General features: G+C 35.5%; 1 protein-coding gene and 1 pseudogene across 1 annotated transcript in view; one reads left to right on the forward strand and one right to left on the reverse strand.

Annotated features, from left to right (window-relative positions):
• Positions 1-1,388: 1,388 nt before the first annotated feature.
• LOC119054098 (uncharacterized) lies at positions 1,389-1,515 on the reverse strand (annotated as a pseudogene).
• A 3,317-nt stretch (positions 1,516-4,832) lies between these two features.
• MTTP (microsomal triglyceride transfer protein) overlaps positions 4,833-24,974 on the forward strand; it is a 45,465-nt gene continuing 25,323 nt past the window's right edge. The window contains exons 1-8 of the mRNA XM_037151923.2: positions 4,833-4,998; positions 10,518-10,705; positions 11,965-12,108; positions 18,098-18,205; positions 19,375-19,491; positions 19,747-19,886; positions 21,502-21,652; positions 23,999-24,156. Of these exons, the coding sequence (XP_037007818.2) occupies positions 4,938-4,998; positions 10,518-10,705; positions 11,965-12,108; positions 18,098-18,205; positions 19,375-19,491; positions 19,747-19,886; positions 21,502-21,652; positions 23,999-24,156 (1,067 nt within the window). The 5' untranslated portion in view covers positions 4,833-4,937. The remainder of the gene's footprint in view (positions 4,999-10,517; positions 10,706-11,964; positions 12,109-18,097; positions 18,206-19,374; positions 19,492-19,746; positions 19,887-21,501; positions 21,653-23,998; positions 24,157-24,974) is intronic.

A 24,974-nucleotide genomic window follows, 5' to 3' on the forward strand; every position in this document is an offset into this window, starting at 1 on the left:
CAGCCAGGTGATCAAGTGTGTGGGCAACTTTCCTCACAAGTCCCCCCATGTGCCATGAATGAGAGTAAACATGACAGAGACATGATGTGATCTGCTTGGGGAGGAGAGGTAACCAGTTTCCCAGAGGAAAAAGGCCTTGAGCAGTGGCCAATTTCTCAGAGGAAAAAGGCCAGCAGTGGCCAGTTTCTCTGAGGAGAAAAAGGCCTTGAGCCCCCTCTTCCAGGATCTTTAATTGGGTTCTAATACACAGGAATACAGGGTGGCAAGGATCAAACAGTAGATAACATTTCAAAGAAATCTGAGGGCTTAGTCCAAGTCAGAGTCTGTCAGGAAGAGTTTTAGGGTTTCTTGCTTGAACCCTTAACATATGAATGAAAGCACTCTTAGAGAGCAGATTTCACAGATTTATCAGGAAGTCTTTGTGATGCCAGATTGTTTCCCAGGACACACTCTAGCAAGGCAAGGAGCTGCACCTCTCCCCATCAGGTATTCAGGCTTAAGGAGATTAGAGCCAGGAAGTGCTTCTCCCAGAGAACGTGGGGACTCTGGCTTTGTCAAAGCTGGGAGGGGGGCAGGAGTCCATTGCTCTTTGTTGCAGCCCCCCCCAGTCCTTCCATAATGGCCTCCTAAGTGATCATGTCTGGCCTAGGTTGCCCCCCGCTGGGAGGGGTCTTTTCCATAATTGACTTCCAACCAAGCTTTGGGAGCAGGGAGGAAACTGAGGCAGCATTTGCTACCAGAGACAAGCTTTGTCTCCTGTGGCTCACATTCCAGAGTTCTTTGCTCACTCATCCTTAGCCACAGGGGGTAGAGAGTTATAATTCCTAGAACCAGGCAGAGGGGTCCACAATCATCAAGGTCAACATCAACAGTGATAAATCATTTTGATAGTATGTACCTTTGACAAGATGTGATGAAAATGGCACCTCCGTGGTCTTTCTTCTCCAAACCTATAAATCCAGTCAAATCATAAGAAAAACATCCCACAAATTGCAATAGAGGAGCCTCCTACAAATAACTGCCACACCCAAGAATTACTTAAGGATGCATTACAACTAAATATAGTAGTATATTCTGGATGGGATCTTGGAACAGAAAAAAAGAAGCATCAGATAAGAAAACCCAAATAACATGTGGATTTTAGTTAATAATGATATACCAATATGTTTTTTTGAATATTGATGAATTTACCACAATGATGTAAGATATTAATAATAGAGGAAACTGGGTGCAGGCTATTTTGGAAATCTCTGGCCTGTCTTTACAAATAAAATTACTCTGATCAAAATTTTATTTTGTTTTCTTTACAACAGAGAGCCACCTCTTTCATCTACTGAAAGAAAGCCATCAACTCTCTCTTTTAAATGCTAGAAATTCAGTATTGTGTGACTAAAGATAATATAAAATTAAATTCCTTTTAGGGTGACTGTTATTGACATATAAGGTATTTTTAATTAGCAATAATCACACCTCAGATAAACCTTTTTGGCTATGATACTGCCACTGCGCAAAGCTTGACCTATAAGGTATTTTTAGTTGTTAAAAAAAATCATTATCCTTTTAGAGAGTTTTAGATTCCAACTGTTTCAAACCTAAGTCTCAAGTTTACTTGTTAAGAAAAGGCATTTAGTGACTGGCTATTCTGTTCTGAAACTAATCTTAAAAAATACCTTTGAAAGAATATATGTATTCTATAACTTTGCCATGGTATAGAAGATTTCATCACATCATAAGAATATTCTTTTTAAAAAGATTTTATTTATTTATTTTTACAGAGGGGGAAGGGAGGGAGAAAGAGAGGGAAATATTAATGTGTGGTTGCCTTTCACACATCCCCTTCTGGAGACCTGGCCTGTAACCCAGGCATGGACCTTGACAGAGAATCAAACTGGTGACCCTGGGATTTGAAGGCTGGAACTGAATCCACTGAGCCACACCAGCCAAGGCACACATCGTAAGAATATTCTTAACCAGAAAATATTTAATGCAGAATTCCTTAAAAATGTTAATTTCCTCACTGAATTTAAACTGATACTAAATTTTATTATGACCACTTAAGAATAACTTGAAGTACCTCTCTAAAATTTTTTTTCATTGATTTTTTTTAAAGAATGGAGTACAGTGTTCTGATGCTATAAAGACTTTTTATTTCTGTATTGATACCTGACCTACTTATATCTGTATCTAGTAGGGTAATACATTCTCTTCCACCTTTAGTGGGGTGAAATTCATTTATCTCCTAATCAAGGAAAATGAATTAACTCCTAACAACCTCTGATATTTAACAGAAGCACAACTGTACTTTGGAATTACTCATTCATTTGTATTTCATAGTCTCCTATTTATTACTGCAAAATAGTAGTATAGCAATATTACCCAGTGTCAAGTGCTACCAGTGAAATTTCATTGTAATAGCATTGTTTTAAAATTTGTTACTTGACTTTGATCTGGATAGCACAGATCAATGTTTTTCCTCTGTAATTTCAGCCAGGCACATCTAAGCACAGAGGTCAAGTGCTCTGCTAACCTCCACGCAGAGTTGTGATGAACTTATTAAAGGAGAGTCCCAATGAATAATTCTATGTCACCCATAGGAAATAAATTTTTCCATTTTCTATTTCTTATATTTTATAAGTAAAGAAGAATATTGGGCCTAGATTTCAAATTCGTTTTGCTATAACTCTTAAATCATTTTCCTAAATTAATCTGAGCCTCATTTTTCTAATATGAGAAATGATTATTGTTAGGATATACTATAAAAAATTTAAAGTGCTTAGCATAGTGTATTCTACATAGTAATCAGTCCATAGATGGCAGCGCTTGTTATTTTTATTCTGTGCTGTGTTTCAGTATTGCTTCACAGGCCATGTAAAATAGCTGATGTGTTTTGGTAGGTATCTCCCACATGCAGTGTACAATGTTTGCTCAGCTTGATCAAAAAAGCAGCAGAGGAGAATGCCTCTTTGCACACAAAATTCACTGAATATGCAAAGTGTTTGGCATTCTTATTTTATCTTAGATGAAACAATCCTAAGTCTTTCAGATATCTTTGTAAATAGAAAAAGTTGTGTGAAAATGATGTTATTTATCACCAACAGAAACAGCCTTATTTGAGCAATCTGTATTGAAATGACTAATACAGAGACATATAGGAGTTTTCCAGTGGATAGCAAATGATCAAGTGAAACAGCATTTATTAGGCAATGGTGATATACCTTTTATTAGTTGGACTCTGATACCTGACAATGAATGGTACTTTACCCGAAGAGACACGTATCATGCCTCACTTAGTCTAACCACAAAAATTAAAGGTCTATATAATCATGAGCTTCAAGTGGAAATGCCAAAAACAGTTCTTACAGAGTCACATATGATTCAAACTAATCCTTAATTTAAATAAATATGTACAGTTTAAGTGACTATAATAGCTTCATATCCCTCTGTAATGCAGAAATTGTGGAAACACATAGAAATATAGTAATATGCAATAAAGGACATTCACTTTACCCTGCATTTATTTACTCATAAAAACAAAAGCACCCCATTTTTCTAAGAATGGCCTTGTCTATTTACCCCAGGAAAACTTGTTACTTATAACTTTAATGTGAAAGTCACAAGCAAACATTTTATTTTTGTATAGGTACTTTAGCCATAAATTATATACAAAATTTAAGACAGCAAATGAAGTTCTAACCTCAATAGATGATAAAAATGAACAATTTTCAACTTTTAGTTTTTTATATAAGCTTTGTAGATCTTAAATTTCACATTTTATTTTGTGGCCCTATCAAGTTGGCTATCTCTTACATGGGTTGTCTAAATTAAATTTAAGATTAGGATTCTAGAAATTTTTTTGAGAAAGATAAGGGTAGATTTAATAACTCATTTTATAATTAAACATGGTCTTAAGTATTTTCAAGTTAATTCAAATGCCTTTTCACGGCATTTTACTCCCCTTTTGCTGAACCAGCACACATTCCACCCAAACCACCTCATTGTTGTATTAGGTCTCTCTTGTGGGAATTTTCAAGGATAAAAGTTGGTTCAGTTAGCATGGCCTTAGTCATACTAGGGTATTTGCTCTGATTCTAGAGATGTTTCCTAATTAATTTTTTTGTACCAAAACTGCTAAGGACTAGAATTCCCCATCTGAATTTCTTTCTAGAAATGGGATTCAGAAAGCACGGACTCCAGCCAGTTTGGGGACTTAGACAATTAGCTGGTTTTTGTCATTAGATGTAGCTAGAAGTCTACTGTGATATACTCACATACTCCACTGGCCTGAGAATGTATTAATAAACAATGTTGATCATCTAGGTTTCAGAAATGAAAGTTCTACCCACTCTAATATTATTTTGAAGTGGTTGGTGGTGGCACAACTTAAAATATTTTAATTTAAGCCCTAAAATTCAGAGTGATTCCTTCTAATAGCATGCATTCAAAGATGAGCATACAAGACATAATACAACTCAATTAAGTTAAGCTGAGTGTGAAAATCCTCACTACCCTTCCACATAAAGTGGTAAAACATGAAGACAGGCATTTAATATAATAGGCATGATGATTGCTATTGAGCAGAGAAGTGTCACCATTGGTTTTCCTCAAATGTCCCTAAATACTTGTGAATTTATAAGAAGGTAGACTGGTTTAGTTTAGCTCTCCAAAGTGAGAACTTTCTTGATTTTTCCTTATTGAGTAAAAAAAAAAAATTAGAGTGAAAGACTGAAAACTACAGCCCACCTGTGTTTAATCATTAATAGCAAGCCCTTCGGTGAACTTAGGTCCTGATTTTGGAGTTTGGAATCTGACCTTTCCCTAAAGATAAACATCATCATTGCAGGTTCTAAGGAGGGACATTCCCTCACCGCCATCAGAAGAGTTCACTTCTTAGTGACTCCTTGCTGGGTACTGGATGCATTAGAGGGTGGTTAGTCAATATGATTCTTCTTGCTGTGCTTTTTCTCTGCTTCATTTCCTCATATTCAGCTTCTGTTAAAGGTAAGTTTGTGTTGTCTTTTGCTAAACTTTGATTTTAATCTTTGAGGGGAAGTGTGTGTGTGTGCGTGTATGTGTGAATAGTGAAAGAGTTTCCAAATGAACCATCTTAAAACCATATAAATATGGAATGTTTGTGAAGGAATCACTAGGTTAGAATAAAAACCCAATTCATATTCCTCCATACATTAAGAAAACAGAGGTTCCTTTTTGTTTCATTTTCTCAGTTTAGTGTGCTTCTTGCTTCAATTTCTCATTCATGGTCAATTTTTAAAAGAGAGAAAAAAAAAGATGCCAGCTATTGTTACTTGCTGCTGTTGGTCACTCACTAAATGCAGCTCCTTCATTTAAATTGTAAAAGAGAATTTAAAAAAATTTTCTTAGATTTCCTTCTAGTTGCTTAGCAACATGGCATCAAAAATTAGATCCAATGAAAAAGCATTTGATTTGCCAAAGAATTATGAATGAAATGGTAAAGCACTTGTTTAATTTCATGCTCTTTAGAAATGATAGAATTATCATTTATTTACAGAAAATAAACTACATACATTTAAGAATGAAAATTTATTATCTCTGGAAAAGTATTGTTGCTAGTTATTGTTTCTTCTTTAGGATAAAATTGATTTTTAAAAACACCTATGAATTGAGACCTTTGAGAGAAAAACATTTTATGAGTAGTGGTTTCAAAAAGATATATGAAATCTTTTGATGTGGAATCTTGTTTTAAATCAGCTGGTTTATATGTTCTGTGGTCTAAATGTTCCACCTGTAAAATGATCACTTTTTTAGAGTTCCTTAAGAGGGAGCACTGTCAAAGGTAAATGATCAAACATATAACTTTATTTGTTCTATTTATTAACTGTATACTCTACATACTTGATAAAACAGTGTATTTGTAAACTTTTAAAATCCTTTTGGGGTGATTGTGGCTTTTGATGATAAGGTGAGGTTTTTCTCAAAATTTTTTGCCTGGAAAATTTCCACACGAGAAGATAATCTTTTTTATTGCAACAATAAATGAAAGGCTAAATTTAAATTACTTTACATAGGCAAATGATACTTTATGTTCTTGAACCAAAGACAGTATTTTTTCACCAGTTTCTAAAATGTTTGGTATTTAAAGATACAGCCCCTACTTGAATGAAAAAAACATTCTGAGAAAAAAGTAAAGGTTTGTAAATTATATCTGACTGAGAATTATTAGATAGAGATCTTACAATTTTATTATCTGTCAAATAAATTTGTGTATTTGAAATATGAGTGATTTTTACAACATAATATCGAACCTAATACCATGATTATTTTGAGGAAAATAATTGAGATATAGTAGTTATTGTGGGTTTCTCTCCCCCCACATAAATAAGAAAATTGCATAATTTGATATTTTCAAATACATGCACTTACAAAGATTCAAAATACACACAGGCAACAATAACACACAGGTTTAGAAGACGACAGACAGTTATAGTTTGTTGTGTTCAATTTCAATGGTAAAGCCAGATTTTTAGAGCCCAAAGACTATGCAACTTAAGGGCCATCTTTGAGGGAAAATTTCAAAAACATCCTACTTTTTCAAATGTTACTGAAAAAAAAAAGATACCAGGGTCCCCTTCCAATATCTTGAAAGGAACTTAGGCAAGTGAGGGCCCAAAAGCTTAATGTCATTAGATTTATGGTACCAGCTGCTTATGCCAAATATGATAAATAAAAAGTTCAGGACTTTCTCTACTTACCTAGCTAGATGTGATCAACTTTTGTATGATGGTACCATGATTTAACAATAAATTTCTTGCTATCCATAATGATTGACAGTAACAAGCAAACTACTTGTGAAGAATTTACTTTAAAATCAGGACATTATAAATTTGGAGGATTCCAAGCATCACCTCAAAACTCATCTCAAATTTAAGTGTCAATGCAACTAATGCAATGTAGTGAATTGCCAGATTTGGCTGGGTTTTGGTTGGACTGGGGAGAGAATGGAGGAAGGGATTCAGATTAATAAGAAAGAGAGTCTATTTAGAAGATACATGCTGAGTGTGAACATTCTGAAAACTCAAGTTTTTCCAAATCATACTTCGTAATGATGGATCTATTCTGTGCCATCTGCTGGTTTTCTTTATAGTGCTTTTACTTCTGTTAACCTGCACATAAACTTTCTATTTAATTTCATCCCCTCTGAACCGTTTCTTCACTTTCAGTCTTCCTCTCTTCCCCCAGCCTTACTTGTACCTTTTAATTCATTCATATTAACCATCTTCCATTTTTCTCACCTTATCCTTTATCCTACTCTTTACTTCCAGTCTTATATGTAGTTTTCTGATGGAACCCTAAATCCCATAACCTGTCATCCTTATCACTACTGCGTGTCTCTTCAAACCTTCCCTTTGATTTATCTTTCCCCTGTCTTCTTGCTTGAGACAATTAACTGTGCTATTGTATTCATCTAAGTTTGATAAATGAGTAGTTTAAGATCTTTCCTAAAAGGTTTGAAACTAAATTTAGTTGCCTTTTAGTCGATTAAAAGTTCTAGATTCTTTTGAGGCACATTGAAGAAGTACTGTACTGACTCTTTCTCTTATGGTTTTATTTAACATCAGCTTCAGAATATGCCATTCTGCACACATTAAAGAGCAAAACCTTATAGCTCATAAGAGCAAAACCTATGTTAACAATATAAAAAAATCCCCCATTGCTCAGTGTTGCCAGATCTCTGAAAAAATAGAGAAATATTTATTGAAGAGGTAAAAAATAACAGGGACAACACTACAACATAATCCACTTATTTGAACCATTTTAGGCTTTATCTCCTCTTGAAAAAAGTTCTAGAGGAACAAGACTTATTGTTTCCTGTGCTTTACCACTTTTAAGCCATAGAAAAAACAGATCTATCATATGTTTCCCTTTTCACATTGGGTTGGCCAATAAAGTAAAAACAAGAAAAAATGGTCAACAGGATAATTTGGAAAAATTCAGAATTTAATTAAGGCAGGCTACCTTTCTACAAACTTTTCTTAGTTACTTGAATCAGAAAATACTTTCATGTAGTCCACAAAACTTGGAACTCAGTAAATCTGAATGTCAAATTTGGTATCATATCTGCTGGGTTGAGTGCAGAGTCAGCTTTTCTCATGTCTTACAATGCTTATCTTTTAGAATTCCTGTGAGGATTAGATAGGATAACATGTATTTCCTTTACGCCTTATGTAGAATTTGACAGATGTCATTGCAATAAGTGCTCTCTGGCCAAAATATCTTTTCTGGCCCGAAAGCTAATGTTTGAACCTGCAGCACTGTCCCCACTTCAGATGTAGGAGTGGCAGTAAGGGAGGCTAGAGGGAGTCACAGACTTCATCTTCTTCAAGGTGTTTCCTGACCTTTACTGCCACTTTCTGTATATTTTACCTGAGTTTCTGCCTGACCTGTTGCTTGGACACAGTCTGATTTTATGTTTACAAGTATAAACTTGGATACCCAATTCCACACTTCCTTCTCCTAGGTATTTTTCCAGATTCCTAGGCCTTGTTCCTTATCCTCTTTCTGTGGAGGTTTGTCAGATCACAGAACTTTACCACACATCTACTCAGAGTCTAATTCGAAGTCTATGCAAATGCCCCCCCAGATCTCCCTGCTACCCATCGGCACCTATTTCACCTCACCTTCTTCTGCTGTCTTTCCTTTATTCAGTTCCAGCCTCATTGGCCTCTCTGCTGCTCTTCCATCACACCTGCATGAACTCTCCTCAGGGCCTTTGAACTTGCTATTCTCTCTGTGGGAAGGATGAGGTGGTAGGGGTGTGGGGACGCCCTTCCCACAGATATCCGTGTGACTAGCCTAAAGCCTTTGCCTGGAATATTACCTTCTCAGAAAGTCTTTCTCCATTCACTATCTCCATTTTCTGTTTCATTTTTCTTTAAATACTTTGTAGTATATAAGCTCATTGCCCATCTCCTGCTCATAAACTCCACAAAGGTGGACATTTTGTCTGGTTGTTAACTGGTATAGCACCAGAGCCTGGAAAGGTGCTCACCACCCAGCGGGTGCTCAGTACATCCTTATAGAATGAATGAATGAATGAATGAATGAATGAATGAATGAATGAACGAACAAACTTGCTCACTCCCTAGGAATAGAAAAGTGTTCAACACCCTTAGGTTTAGGTGTGTAGGTATAGGTAAGAACATGACCTCCAAAGCCAGACAGACTGGGTTCATGTCCTGACTCTACCACTAACTATCTTGATGATCTTGGATAAAGTGTATAATCTCTGTGCTCCTTCGTTTCCTTATTTATGAGATGAGATTAATAATGGTACCTACCCCATTAGATTTTTGTGAGGATTAAATATGTTAATGCATATAAAACACTTGTTTATTAGAGACTGTATTTTGACCATTTTTTTTTCCTCTGGGCAGTAGGTGCTGTAGTAGACAGTATAGACTTTTCAGAGCTTTTTAAAATTTTGTTTTCACTTTGCAAAGTAATTTTACTTTTTTCTCAGCTGCCTCACTTCTGGCCTACTCACCTCAACCTCCTACCCTGTTCTTTTCTTCATACACATATTTCCCAAGGGGGAACAAAGTTATGATTGCCTATTATAGTTAACTAGGAAATGCAACCTCATTAGCACTGAGAAAAAAAGTACATTGAAGTTTTTTGACTACCTCCTGAGAGCTGTAGATAAAAAATATGCAAAAATATTTGTAAAACTATGGACTTCAAGTCATCTCTAAAAAAGACTTGATCCTGCTCCTATACATGTCTTTGGCTAAATTAACTGAACTGAAAAGTATGGAATGTCCTCCATCTATTGTATCAATTATTTGGCTCATGATATTGATTTGTGTACTATTTGATATTAAATTGCCCCTGTCAATTTAGAGCCTGTGCTAGGATTTTCTGTAGTGAAATATCATTTTATTCAGAAACAGCTAATTTAAACTTTTATATGTGTAACCTCAAAATGTAACTTTGTACTAAAAGTTTACTAATTAAATTAACAGAGTGAATTGCATTGGAGTGATATTCTTTAAATATTCAAAATATCCTATTTGAGAAACTGCCTTCTGACCCTTTAAATAACTTTGGCAATGATTCATTGCATTTAATTACAAATGGTTTTCATTAACATAATAAAAAAAATCCCAGGGCTGAGCCTCTACTTCAAATTGTATTTATTATGCCTTAATAAAGATGAGGTTGTGGGAGAAGAAATCATATTCATATAATTTAAAGCAATACAATGACAGTTTTAAACAACATTCTGTAGTTCAACTAGAACAATATTTAGATTATTGACTAGGAATACAAATGAATGTTTATAAAATTGAAGCTTATTTGTTTATTATTTTTGTTATTGTTCAAGCCAATGATTTTAACACATGGAGAAGTAGAACCATCTTTTATTCAGCAAATATTCACTAAGCTCCCACTCGTCACCACTTTGTGAGATGACAGCCCAGTCCCTGGCCTGATGGATAACTTATAACTAACACTTGACTTGTGTCACTTTCTTTACGCAGGTCATACAACTGGTCTCTCTTTAAATAATGACCGACTGTACAAACTCACATACTCCACTGAAGTTTTTATTAATCAGGCCAAAGGAAAAGCCCAAGACAGTGTGGGTTACCGAATTTCATCCAATGTGGATGTCGTCTTACTGTGGAGGAATCCTGATGGTGATGATGACCAGCTGATCCAAATCACGGTGGGCATTTTCTACCAGAGAGGTGCAAACATTAGATATCAGCAAAGTCTTTGAGAAGTGTACAATTTGATCACATTTGTTTTGTGTTCTTGGTGGTATAACCATTGAGTTTGTTTTCTATCACTAAAACACATATATCTATAATTCTGAAGTTTTTGCTAATCAAAAGTGCTTTGAATCTTTCCAAATTGTTGAAGTAGGCAAAAGAAAGCATACGCTGGTAAGTAACTAAAGTATGGTGTCCAGTTCTGTGTCACATTAATAAACACATTAAACTAGAATCCACTTGAAATGTTCTGAGAGTCAGGGATCTAGAATCTATGTCAGGTGAAAAACAATTGAAATTACTATAACCAAAACAGATAAATTGGGCCTCCCAGTTTTGCTAAGTTCCTTGATATAACAGGTGGATTTACCAATGAAGGAGTAAACCTACTCTGTATTCTAAGGGGAAAAAAAACACAAGTGCTCCTTTGCCTGACAGTGTGGGTTAGTTATAATGCTGAAGATTTGTGAGTTGAGAAAGGAGCTCAAGTTAGATAGTCTCTGGGATTTGTCCCAGTTTTAATATATGGTGATTCCATATTTACCTTTCAAGGACCTAAAGGCAGTAGATTTCTTTAGTAAAGTCAATTAATCTTTCACACGTCAATGTCAGACAGGCTCACAAAACCAAAATTTTCTTCATTGTAGCTGATAAGTAGTTGCTATTATACTTTATAATGAGCTGGCATTGCAATACATTTATCAAGTGATCTTTGCTTTTTTGGATGTCTCTAATAGCTGTTGTGTCTTCCAAGTTGAATCAAAAGTTCATCATCCAGCTGTTTGAGCCATTTCTCAATACGACAGTATTCTGCTGAAAATATTATGTGCCTCTTGTTCAGTAATTTTACTTTTCATCTTTAATTTTGTGTGTACAAGGGGGGAGGCTCCTTCCAAACAAAGGGTACAGAAAGTGAAGAATTTGGGCAGATAGCATCCGTTCAAAATGAATGAGTGACAATGACATAAAAGAGCCATTTTCTAGTCATAATTATAAACTTGAAGTCACAGATTTCTTTAAGTATTGATATTTTTACCTAATTCAAAAATATAATTGTTAAAGCTAATGACTAGGTCCTCTGAACTATGAATTCAAAAAACAGCAGAAGAAATTATGGCCAACTTTGTTTATTGCTTTACCATTTTATTATCTAAGAGATCTGAAGAAAACAGATATAGAAATTTTTCTAATAGGTCTCTTTCCATGATATCAGATCAAAGATGTAAATGTTGAAAATGTGAATCAGAAGAGGGGAGAGAAGAGCATTTTTAAAGGAAAAAATCCATCCAAAATCATAAGAAGAGAAAACTTGAAAGCTTTGCAAAGACCTGTGCTTCTTCATCTAATCCATGGAAAGGTAAAAGTAATTTGGGATTGGCAGGGGTGGGGGTCCCACATTTTTTTCTCCAACTTCATGTTTTTCTTCCCTTTACTAGATATTATTCTTAGGTGATCGTGGTGTTTATGTTGGTGAACTATGTTTATGTTGAATGAAATTTTTCAAAAACTAATAAACAGGTTACAAAGTAAATGTTTCAGGAGTAAATCAAAGCATTTAATTCATTTATATTTTTAGGCATTTGTGTTCCCTATTTTATAGCAATCATTACAGCAAAATCAAGTACTTGTTTATTGATGAGATTACTAGAAGGTACATTACTTATTAAATTAAGAAAGATTAGAAAGGTGTTATAACACAGAAGTTTATCACAGATTAATGGATTCAGGAAAATAGACAAATTATGAGAATGAAATGATCTAACTTACATAAGTGGTATTAACTTGTTATAAGAGTATCAGTATCTGACTAAAGTACAAAATCGAAGTTTTTGAAAGGATATGGAACTTCTAAATGCTTCATTTTAAAAAAGGCATTTAGAGGTTACTTTAAAACTATGACTTTGAAAAGCATTTTATACATAAAGTAATGAGTGGACACTATACTATCTATTTGAAAATTTACTGAGAAAATTCTGTAAGTGTGTATTATTCATGGTTTGGTTCTATTATATTAAATGGTCTTAATATGTTTGTGATTGAGAAGCAATTGCAGTCTATGAATTATTAGGCATTACATATGTGGGTTTATGAAAAGTATAGCTATTACACTGATGTACATAAAAATGCATTAATGATGAAAGCTCACTTTTAGGAAATAAACTAGAAAATAGGAAAGGACCCTTACAGTTAAAACTCTACCCATCTCTAAAGTTTCTTTAGATTCAAAATAAAGAATCTAAAGAAACTTTTAGATTTGTGGTCATTTCTCCTATAACCAAATATGAATCAACATTTCAAAACTGCTTCTCTTTCTTTTCTACTTGCTAAAATATTGAAAATACTTCAGGTTTTGCTCAGGGGCCTTTCTTTTATAAAGCTGACATGCTGCTAGCCAGTTGGAGATAACCAGTCCTCTTTAGAACTCCCTTTGCACTTTGTAGCTCACTCAGGGCCCTTATCACTTTCTTCTGTCATTGGTGTCCATTGCTAGGTAATGGGTTAGGGGAGAGAAAATGTCCATTCTTTTTATTTCAGCCCTCCTTTCACTTTCATGCCCTTCCATTCTGTCTTTCTCAAAGCACCCTGAACCGAGACTTACCCTGACTGACGTGGTATTCCAGGAAGACTTTCCCAATATAATCTCAAACTCCTTCCTGCCCTGGGCTTACTTCTAGGAAAGCACTTCCCACAGTACAGTGTAGTAGTCTCTTTATTTGCCTGCCATCCACAATCAGAGTAGGCTTCTTGTGGGCAGCAATTATGTCTTTATGTTTTCAGCACTTTGCTCATAGTGGGGATGCAATAAAGTCTTGTAAACTAAAGGAATGAACAAATGAGGTTATAGGGGGCTAAAATGAGTCAGATATTGAGAAAAACTTTGCTTAGTCTTTGCTTAATCACAGCTGAAAGTACTGAGCACTCAGAGAGAGCCCTGTACCGACTGAGGCGTTGCATGAATTATCTGCTTTATCCTCAGGAAGCAGGCTCTGCTTTATTGTTCTCTTGTAGTAGATGAGGAAACCGAAGTGAAGTAACAAAAGTTGCCTAGGGTCACATAACTAGCAAATGGTAGAACTGAAATTTAAAACAGGGGGTATAATTTTATTTTTTCCAAGATTGTATTTATTTATATTTAGAGAGAGGGTAAAAGAGATAGAAAGAAACATTGATGTGAGAGAGAAACATTGATCGGTTGCCTATCCCACACCCTCAACCGGGGACCCAGCCTGCAACAGAGGGTATAATTTTAGAATCTATGCTGGAATCCACTATGTTATACTATCTTCTAGCTGGAAAGCACTTGGGAAAATATCGCCTCTTTTGTTGACTTGTAGATTCCCTATTTCATTATTCATCATATCTATTAACTCACTTGATTTTTACATACCATAACTTTGTTAACAACATGAAATACTGTTATTTTATCTGACCTTCCAATGTGGCAAAATACTTGAGCCCATAAAATATCAATTGCATTTATAGTCTTAATGACAACCAGTCATTTTATAGCCCCTCGGGTAACACTTGAGTACAAAGTCTTTTGTTACACACACAAACGCACTCAGTGTCCTCACCGTCCAAAGGCTGAGGTGGTTCTGCCACATCATTATTTCAGTAACTCCACTGTGCCAGTTCTATATCAGCTGTGACCTGTGATGATTTACTGTAGACACAGGTTAAAGTACATTGTGCCGTCTTTCAATTATATGATAAAGTACTTACCGGAAAAAAACCCACGACCCTGGAGACTAAGAAGCTATGTGTAATTTTCAGGCACATTACTGACAGAAAGATCATTATCTAGAATCTTACATCACCCTTATTATGAGAGAATTCGTGAAAGGAAAGATTGAGTCGTTGATTGACAGTTTTCTTAAAGAGTCTCAAATTAAATTTTACTCCCTGCAATATCTGTGATTTCAAAGACACTCATTAGGGTGTATTTTTTGTCTTCCCTGAGGCCTGTGTTTTAAGCTCCTATATTTAAATTATAAAAGAGAGCCAATTAAAATACTTACATACATATTTATTGCACACCTGTTTTTCATGCACAGTCATCTCTCCTATATAAGCATTTGAGCCTGACTTTAGTTTTGTCTACAAATCATAAATGAAGTTGGAAACATGATCATTTTCTAGTTAAGTGTATTAACACAGACAAGCAAAAGATGCCTCAGGTTACAATATGGATTCATTCTTGACCTGAAATGCTAATACAGTGAATTATATAATCAGAGAATTTCCATTTTTAGGTTTTTGCTGTCAGTATTGATTAAATTAACCACATGGCTGCTGAGTCGGCCCTTTATTTTGTGTTGTTTGCAGGCATTGATTTGCTCTCTGAATCTGGCAGTGTGGCTTCTGCACACACACTAAACCTCCAAAAAGTGTGACAACTTGAAAATCTAATTATTCACATATTTCTTCACTTGTCTGTTTCCTACTTAGGCTTCATCTTAGATACACATCAAAGAATTGTTCAGAGACAATGCCAGCTAAACAGAAAAGATAAAATGACTAATGTCTGTTTTCTAAGATCCTTTAAAAATTTTTGCTGTTTAGCAAGTTAATGGAATTTTGCTTTCTTTTGTTCTTAAACAATGTACATAAGAGAATGTATAGAAGAATTTTTTTTACCCTAAGGAAAAAATGTGAATAGTCCTTACTAGTTTAAAAAGGAAATTGACCCTCCAAATTTGCCCGGAAGAGGAACCTTGTCTCCTTCCCCACAACCCACACTCTCTCCTTTTGGTTTTCTTGGGTTAAAGGGTTAGTTTGCCACTAGGTTGTGCCACCTCTGGTCTCCGGAAGCTCCGGGGACTGTGAAGGGAGATAAGAATCCTGTGCTCTCAGACATTCACAGCTCATTTCCGGACTGAATGAAGAAATCAGTTTTATGGCCAGAATATAATAAAACATTTAGTTCCTGTTATAAAAGAATACATTTAAGATTACTGCTGTGATAGCCACTTGAATTGAACCGTAAAGCTGTGACTTAATTGCTTTTTTTTTAAGATTTTATTTACTTACCTTTAGAGGGGAAGGGAGGGAGAGAGGGAGAGAAACATCAATGTATGATTGCCTCTCATGTGTCCCCTTCTGGGAACTCGCCTGCAACCCAGGCATGTATGTGCCCTGACTGGGAATCTAACTGCAATCCTCTGGTTTGCAGGCCTGCGCTCAATCCACTGAGCTACACCAGCCAGGGCCTTTTCTTAAATGATCAAAATCCTGCTTAATTCTAACAGTTTTGACATTTAGCTAATATGGATTACCAGTGCTGTCTGTTTGGGCCTCGGTGTTCTGCACTATGAGAACAGAATTTAGGCTTCAAAAGTAGTACTCATACAAGAAAAAAAGAGACTTGACCACTTTTTTTAGTTCTAGGAAAATAATAACAGCTAATAGAAAGAATTTAAAAAATGCTCTTTATGTCTCACTGTTTATATCATTTAGCCTTGTAGGAAAATAAAACAGTCTCCACCACCATTTTATTAGGCACCTAGCAGTTAAGGTCAAATCTTGATCCATAGAAGTGGGCTACTAACAGAAGAATATTTAACCTTGTGCATAGTCCAGAGATTAAATCTGAGAACTGGGTTTCCTGAAATTTTAGGTCAAACTTTATGAATACTTCAGGCACATTTTGTAGCCTGGAGGGAAAGTGAGGTTACTGACGATAAGTAAAAGTATTTTTTCCCACCTAATAGCTGACCATGCTTTCTAAAGCACTTAAGATTCAGGCCTAAAAAGTCACAGTCCATAGCATGTGAGTGAGCATTGCCAACCAGTGAGTCCTACTTACTATATCTGGGCTCAAGCAATTCAGGTATGAACCCACAATAGTCATGATATCTGGTGATATTATGCTCCGAAATATTTGAAAAGGAAGTTATACTGTAATTCTGAAGGAGATAAAAGACCTAGTTTATAGGTTGAAAAAAAAGACCCAGGTTGAGAATATCAGAAATTCAACCTTTGATCCAAGAAATTGTTAGTGATTTGTTTGAGAATATGCTACCATAGATTTTCAGATGCTGAGATCACTTATTCCAGCTCCTTTTTAACCTGAACAAACACAATTCCTACATTTACAGGTGTGTCCAGTGTAATGACTAAAATTGACTATGAGTTGGATAAAGTACCTAGTAAATCTATCATTAGGCAGTGTATACATAGAAAATAAAAATGGAGGTTTGAGGCACTTGTTTGGATAATGCAGGCAACATATTCTCTTCTTCTAAGTTATGAGGGAGTTTTCATGTGGCTGAATTATTCAGATTGATATTAATTGAATTTATTGCATAATTAATGAGCTTTCTGTTTTACTTGAGAAGTCATAGTTGGCTTTCAAGAAAAATAGGAAGGCATTCAGGGTATTTCTGGTGGACGTTCTCAGCTATAATCACCATAGACCTTGGGAATTTTTACAGGGAAGCTTTATCCATCCCCCTAGCTCAGAAACCCTCTGAAGTATTTGGAGATAACACAAAGTAAAAAATGACAGACTACTTTCCAGAAAATTTTCTTTGTATTTTTAGCTTTGTTTCTTAAACATGAATTAAATTATCAAAATGGTATGAGACATTGTTGTCATTCCTGTGCCTACAATATCAAGGATGAAACAAAGCTAAGATAAGCCATTTACTATTACAGCCAAGTCAGTTCCAACCTTTTTTTCCTGCCTTCTAAAAGGAAACTCAAAGCAGTGTCTGGAGCAGGTCGCATAGTGATAGCAATCCCAGCCTATAATCTTCCATCCGTCTTATCTGCTTATACCAACAGCCACCATAAGTGCTGCCAGAGGGCCAGACCAAGAAAGTTACCCCTGTGGAATTTTGTCCACAGGTATTACGGCCATGTCTGGGCCCTTATCATAGCCCTTGGTGGCTGTGTTACCTCGGGAGTCTCAAGAGTGGAGATTGCCATTCTCTTTCTAAAAACCTGTTTCTATGCTGTTATTTTAAACTTTGGTTGGTTTTTGTTTCAAGCAGAGTTACAGGTAGAATTCATGTTGACTTGTTCAAAGAGAATGTTCCTGATTTGCCTTCCTTGTTTTCACAGAAGCACCAGCCTCCATCAGCACTCTCTCTGCTTCCCTTGGGCTATGCCTACTGTGTTCAGAACCCTCATTATCAGTCTCCTACAATTTCATATTCTGATGGTCTTGTTTCTGAGAAATTGAAATAGTACCTTTCACAACAAAAGAAATCCCAGTAACATCTCTTTTTCCCATAATTGAGAGGGATAAGGATGTAAACCTTTCCTGCCACTTATTTAACCAAATATGATAAATGATACGTTTTTTTCATTTACATTTATATTTATTCTTTTTTTCTCCTTAGGTCAAAGACTTCTATTCATATGAAAATGAACCAGTGGCCATAGAAAATCTCAAGAGAGGCCTGGCTAGCCTATTTCAGATGCAGTTAAGCTCTGGAACCACCAAAGAGGTACTTACTAATATTATTAAAAATCCAGACTCTTATTTTTCGATAGAGTTACCTAAATTGTTTGTGTGGATCTCTATTTGTAGGAATTCAGTAGAGAAGTTCTTACTATGGTAAAACTCAGAAAAGGTGAGCTGAGTGGTCAAGTCTCACATGTGAAACAAATGACGTTTTACACCAATGTGTAGTCAAATACAGGATAAAGGGGGTTGGACTCAGTTACACTGTGGAGACTTACAGAACGACTGAAAGACAGAGATGAGGAAAACTTGGGGAGCATTCCAGTGGCATCGCTTTGTATCACTGTCCATTACAGATATAGATTCCAAGGATTCACTGCCAAGATTCTGATTTACTAGATCAGGAAGGACCCTGAGCAATCTATTTTAAGTTTTCTCAGATACTTGGAATGCATTATTAGTTTGGTCTATCTACATTTGTCTATACCATCCCCCTTCACTTTACCAAGGAACTGCAGTTAAACTAGAGAAATGAAGCAGCTCCTCCAATACCACACCCAGCATCAAAGGCAGAGCTGAGTCCAAGTTTCCTAGTCTGATTTCAGACAGTCCAAGAGTGAGGGAGAAAATCTATTGGCAGGGCTGAGCCAAAGGAATGTTAATTTACTAGAATGCAGGCTGAGTGTGGTGCTAACACAGCCTGGCTGAAAAGGCCAAGGAAAGCTAAACAGAGTCTGTATTGGGATATATTTGCCTACACTCAGTTTGTTGATGTGACTTATAAAAAGTTGAATTAATCCAACAGAGATATTTAAAGATTTCTAATCATACTCACCTGGTCAAAGAGCACACACATTCACAAAGCACATAGCCTAGATATAGAATTAAAAGTCAACTCCTCTTGCCACATAGTTACTCATTTACCAGAGGCGTTGATTTTGACCAGGCCATTTGTCTGATTCTTATTAGACATTAGAGAGAAGTAGAGCATCCTTTATTATTCCTTGGGCACTAAGAAGGCACCAGTAAGACTCAACCAAAGAGGATGAAAAAGGATCCTCTTGCTACAAGAAGCAATGAGTTCTTCCTATTTTCGACAAAAGGCCGCCCGCCCTGACATATTAGGGAAACCACTTTTCAAGCCAGTTATGACTGGAATTCAAGTGGTCCATGTGAAAATCCTAAACACTATATTTTTGCTCTTATTTTTAGGTAGATATCTCTGGGGATTGTAAAGTGACCTACCAGGCTCAACAAGACAAAGTGACCAAAATTAAGGCCTTGGATTCATGCAAAATAGAAAGGTCTGGTTTTACAACGGCAAATCAGGTATGATTAAAACCACTTTCCCTGTAGGGTTGAGTTTAAAATATATATTTTGGGAACATCTATAATTTTTACTTTAGGGTATAATTTCACATATTATGAAATGAATGGGTTTATTTTAATATGTTATATGTTTGAATGATGGGGGAAGTGTGAAGGGGAAGCTCTTTTGAAGATTAAAACATAGTTTGGTATTTGACTGAATTTAAAGACAAAAAGCTGATTAAATTTTACAACTATAAATATTTACTTATTTAGGTCTTGGGTGTTACTTCAAAAGCCACATCTGTCACCACCTATAAGATAGAAGACAGCTTTGTTATAGCTGTTCTTGCAGAAGAGATACATGCTTTTGGGTTGAATTTTCTACAAACCATTGCAGGCAAGATAGTATCAAAGTAAGACGATGCTAAAATTTCAAAATTTCTTTATTTTTCTTTTATATATTATTATACTTGGTTTTAAAATATATATTGTACTTCCTCATTTTGACTGTGAACTCCTTGAAAACAGTAATTATATCTTGCACATCTTTTAATTTTTCACATTATCTATAATAATTATCACATGTATTAAATGCTATTTTAAAATAGAATTTCATTTAAAAATTGTTTATTGAGTAAATTTAAATTTTAACAAGGCAATCTGCTTGATTTATTCTAGTTTACTTTCTGATTTCTTTGTCAAATGTTTTTGATGTTAGTATTAAAAAGATGGTGGCATTTGCATGTTCTCTCTTTGAGATTTTTGCCATTACTGTTGTTAAAAAACACATAAAAAGTTTCATAGTAAAGTAAATGTACAGAATTTTTAGTGTGATTTATAGTACTTATGTACTCAAGCTTGTTATTTCAATTTGAGAAAAGTTCTTTGGTCAGAATAGTTCTCACAGGCTTAAGAATTAGAATTTCAAATCTAAGAATATGTGGTATTTTGGATGTAAATTTAGAAGAACACTATTTTAGCACTGAATGCATTATATTTTATGCCATTGCTTTGCAATGTTTTCTCTAAAGTAGCCATCATGTCAGAGGTGAAAGGATGTAAAATCTGTGAGAAATGCTTTAAATTCTTGACATTTTATTGAAGTCTCATCTGGAGTAGAATTTTCTATTCTACTATTGCTTTCATATATTTTCATCTAAATTAATATGTTTAATTACTTATCAGGTCTATCAGGTCGCAACATTCATGTTATTATTCTCTCTCATAGGTCTGGGGCTTGCCCTGGCCCACCAGCCATGCCTTGCTTGGTTTCTGTTAGTGCAGTCATGGGTAGTCACTGACCAGAGCTCATTCAAAAGTTGCTCCCTTATCTCTCTGGTATCTGGGCTGAAAAGACACAAACTAATGAGGCTCCTCATACATCTCTCTTTATCTCCACATGGCTTCTCAACATGGCGGCTTCAGGTAGCCAGGCTTCTGACATGGCAATGAAGTCTCCAAAGGTGCATGTGCTGCTAGCAGGCCAGAGGAAAGCTGAACCCCCTTTTATGACTTAGCCTTGATAGTCACATAGTGTCACTTCTACTGTCATCTACTAGTTGAGACAGTTATAGACCCGGCCCAGGCTCAAGTGGGGAGGATGTGGACTCTACTTCTTGATGGGAGAGAGACAAGTTTCTGAAAGAACATACTGGAGAAAAATAGTATTGAGGCAATTTTTTTAAATAAAGATTTTCTAATTGCCTCGGTTAATAAGTGACGTGTGGTTATATTGAAGATAGCATTTTTAGAAAGTTGGCCTAAATTCAAAAGAGGTGATATTATATATCTTGTTTAGTATTCGTACAAATTTTCTTCTCTGTATTCTCTTGTCATTATATTTTGAAAATCCAGCCTTAAATTTTCAATCGGTTACCCCTGGATACTTCACAACTTGAAAGACAAGGCCTTATACAACTTGAATAAATTAGTATCTTGTTTGCCAGAAAAAAAAAAAAAGGCAATTCATAGCTCGTACACTCAAAACAATGCTGCTAATGTGATATTTATCTACCTTTGTTTATACAGGCAGAAATTAGAGCTGAAGACTACTGAAGCAGGCCCAAGGCTGATGTCGGGAAAGCAAGTAGCAACCATAATTAAAGCAGTTGATTCCAAGTACAAGGCCCTTCCCATTGTGGGGCAGGTCTTCCAGAGCGAGTGTAGAGGATGCCCTTCTGTACGTGTGAGCAGTTGTAATGTGCAGCCAAATATAGGAATAGTCGTGGCTTAAAATTCGAATTTGCTTTTGTCTCCAGTGGAAGCTTCAACTAATTTTGTGGAGAAAGTTTGTAAAGAACTACCAGCCACCAATGAGTGATGACAGTAGCCTAATAATGTGCACCCAAGGTGATGCATGACACATAAATAATTAACAAATCATTACCATCCACTCATCTCAAATTAAAAAATGTGGTGACTTCAGGACAGCTTCTTAAAAGTAACACCTAGAACTCAGGGGTAATAAGGGCCTAATGAAGTTAGGGGGACGCATACAGTACCAAGAGCACAGACAAGGGTCTGCATCCTAAAAGTCTTCCACTCAGTAGCAACATGTCCACAGTGAAATGGATTACTGAGCCAGCTCAGGGTTCCCAGTGTTGCTGTGAGGACAAGAAAGGATAACCAACCTTCTGCCTAAGTTAAGAAATACTTCTTTATCACACTCCAACCTCCCCTACAATTATAGTCAGGCATGAGATATCACATTCCCAAGGCAAAGGGTAGACCATCTTGTAACATTTGTAATCCAACAAAAGAAATTTCATTTATTGCATGAATTACTGTGAGGTAAAGCCACAGAAATGACTTTAGGGTCCAGCATATCCTAATACTTAAACTGTTGTCAAGAGAGCAAGCCCTTGGCTTCATACTGTTTGTAGATACCAGAAGATGCTCTTCCCTTGGATGTTATTAGTGTTCAGCAAAGTAGAATCACCAAAAACTAATACAATAATTTGCTTAAAGTAGAAGGCTCTAATCCCTTACTAGTTTCTCAAATACACCAAAGTTCAATCAAGAGAAAACAAAATGAAGCAAAAAACATCAATCACTCTCAAACCTTTCTTCTTTTATTTGTTTTTTCTTTCATATCATTTACTGTTTCAGTGTAATTTTCTAATGTCATCTGAGAAAAAAATTATTTAGAAAAATGACTATGAAACCAATCAGCTTTACTTATATTGTGAACTATCCATTTCTCCCCCATAGTTATTAAATGTCGTGAACCATCTAAGGTTTTTGATAATGGTTTCCTCATTATTGTAGGAAGGATTTGTGTCTTTGAGTTTGCTTTCCAGAATAATGTTACCATTGCAACCCTTTAAAGATAAAAAATCTGACTGCACATTGATATGCTTTCTCCTCATAAATGACCCAGTAAATCTTTAGCTAAGCACAGCTGATATTCTTTCTTTGCAATATCCTCTTGTGATTAGATAACCAAAAGGGATTTGAAAAAGCAAATTATATCTTTTGCTTATTAGAAGGAATGAATAATTTCAAAACTGGCAGCACGCTGACTATCCTGGAGTTAGAGTTGGAAATCACTAATGGGATTTAACACCTTCTTGACAACTGGGGGAAGTGGTAAACTATCAAAAATAAGTTCTTCAGCTTATTTCAAAGCCAAATATTGTCATTAATTAGAACTATTTACTATTTTCAAAACCACATTAGCATAATAATAGTGTATGTGAGAATTACCTTTACCTAAATACTATTCTACTTACCTAGATATTCTTACTTAGTTATTATTACTAGATACAAGTAATAACTCTTCAGACCTTAGTAATAGTAATGCATAGCATTTCATACACACAATAAAATAGATAATAGGAAGCTCAAATTATTACAAAAATGGATTCTCTGTGAAGTCCCTTTATAAGAAACCTGACACAATTCTTCAACAGTTCTAATATTTTTGCCCTCTGAAATATTCTGTTAATGAAAATTTTGCACAATTTCATTATGGTGGTCAAAACCTGGCCTCAGATATACCGCATGTTTTTTGGACCATAGGTCCACCTAAGTTTTAGAGGAAGAAAATAGAAAAAAATTTTTGAAGCAAAACATGTAGTGAAATATTTAATAACATAAATAACATAATATTTCACCAATGTAAATTCAAACAACTCAACAGCAGCATTAACAACCATTATTCCTCTCAGATTTGTGGGGGGGAAACGTATGTCTTACAGTTTGAAAAATATAGTAACTCCCTTGTTGTAACAATGGAATGACCAATATGCTTGGATGCCCAAAGTCCTTTGAGCTAAATATTAATAGACAAAAACAGTCTCTTACAGAAGATCACATACAAGGTCAGCAGGCCTCTATATTTGCCTCTGAGAGTCATAGCAGTGTGATATGGGCAGGGGGCAGTCAGGTATATTGAGATAGGATATTGAATGCTTCTTTTGTTTGTCAGATACAAGGAATAATTTATTTCTGGGGGGAACATGTCTTGTAAATGTGGGTGTTCAAAATTATGAATGGGGTGTGAGCCTGCAGCCATGTTTTGCAGCTCCAGGAGCACTGGCAGTCCATCAGAAAACACCTGCAGCCTGAAAACCTCTCCGAGGCTGAGGCTATCAGGAACTTCCTGGTCTTCATTAAGCACCTCCGGACTGCGAAGAAAGAAGAGATCCTCCAAATTCTAAAGGCTGAAAGCAAGGAAGTTCTGTAAGTTCCCTGAACATTGTGTAAGGTGGTCTGTAGGAAATCATTTCCAGGTTATTGTTTTTTTATTTAGCAAGAAAGACCTCTTTTTAACCAACTGCCCACCTCCAAATGAATTATTTGTTTTGCATTTTGTTTGAACAATTATGCCAGTAATTTAATGCAGTAATGATGCATTAAATGCAGCAATGCAGTAATTCAATGATGACTTAACCAGAAGTGCGACAATAACAAGTTTTCAGCAGTGACTCAGAATAATCTTTCTTTTGAGTGTTTATGAGCTTAAATCAGGCTCAAACTAGTACATAGACAGGGGAGGACAGGGCTTCATCATAACACCGTGTGGTAGCCATGCTGCCTCACTGTTGTTTTTTTCTTTTATAATTTTGTTCTGGGAGCTATTAATTTACAGTTGACAAGATTTCAGAGTGGATTATGAAAACAAAAAATGCATGAATTTTTCAACTGAAAAACTGTGCTTTTTTAAAGATATAGTGATCATCCCAGTCAAAGCTATGGTTTATATGATTTAGTGAGAAGTGAGGTAAACAGCTGACAGAATCTAGGGAAAAGAAATAAGTACATAATTTGGATATTTGATGAAAGAGTGATTCATTTTACATGCATAATTAAGACAGTTAACTTAAATCTCAAATTTACTTGGTCTGTACATACAAGTGTTGTTGTTAGGTAAGATAGAATTTTCCTGTAAACACAGACTCAGCTGAATGATACTAATTATTCTAATTGATGATATAGAACATAGTTCAATTAATTTGACAAATGCTGAAAACAAGCCATTAACATAATTGAAAGTGGAA

This window comes from Artibeus jamaicensis, unplaced genomic scaffold (genome assembly GCF_021234435.1).
Source record: "Artibeus jamaicensis isolate MK-2021 breed Jamaican fruit bat unplaced genomic scaffold, CSHL_Jam_final contig_452, whole genome shotgun sequence".
Taxonomy (NCBI): Eukaryota; Metazoa; Chordata; class Mammalia; order Chiroptera; family Phyllostomidae; genus Artibeus; species Artibeus jamaicensis.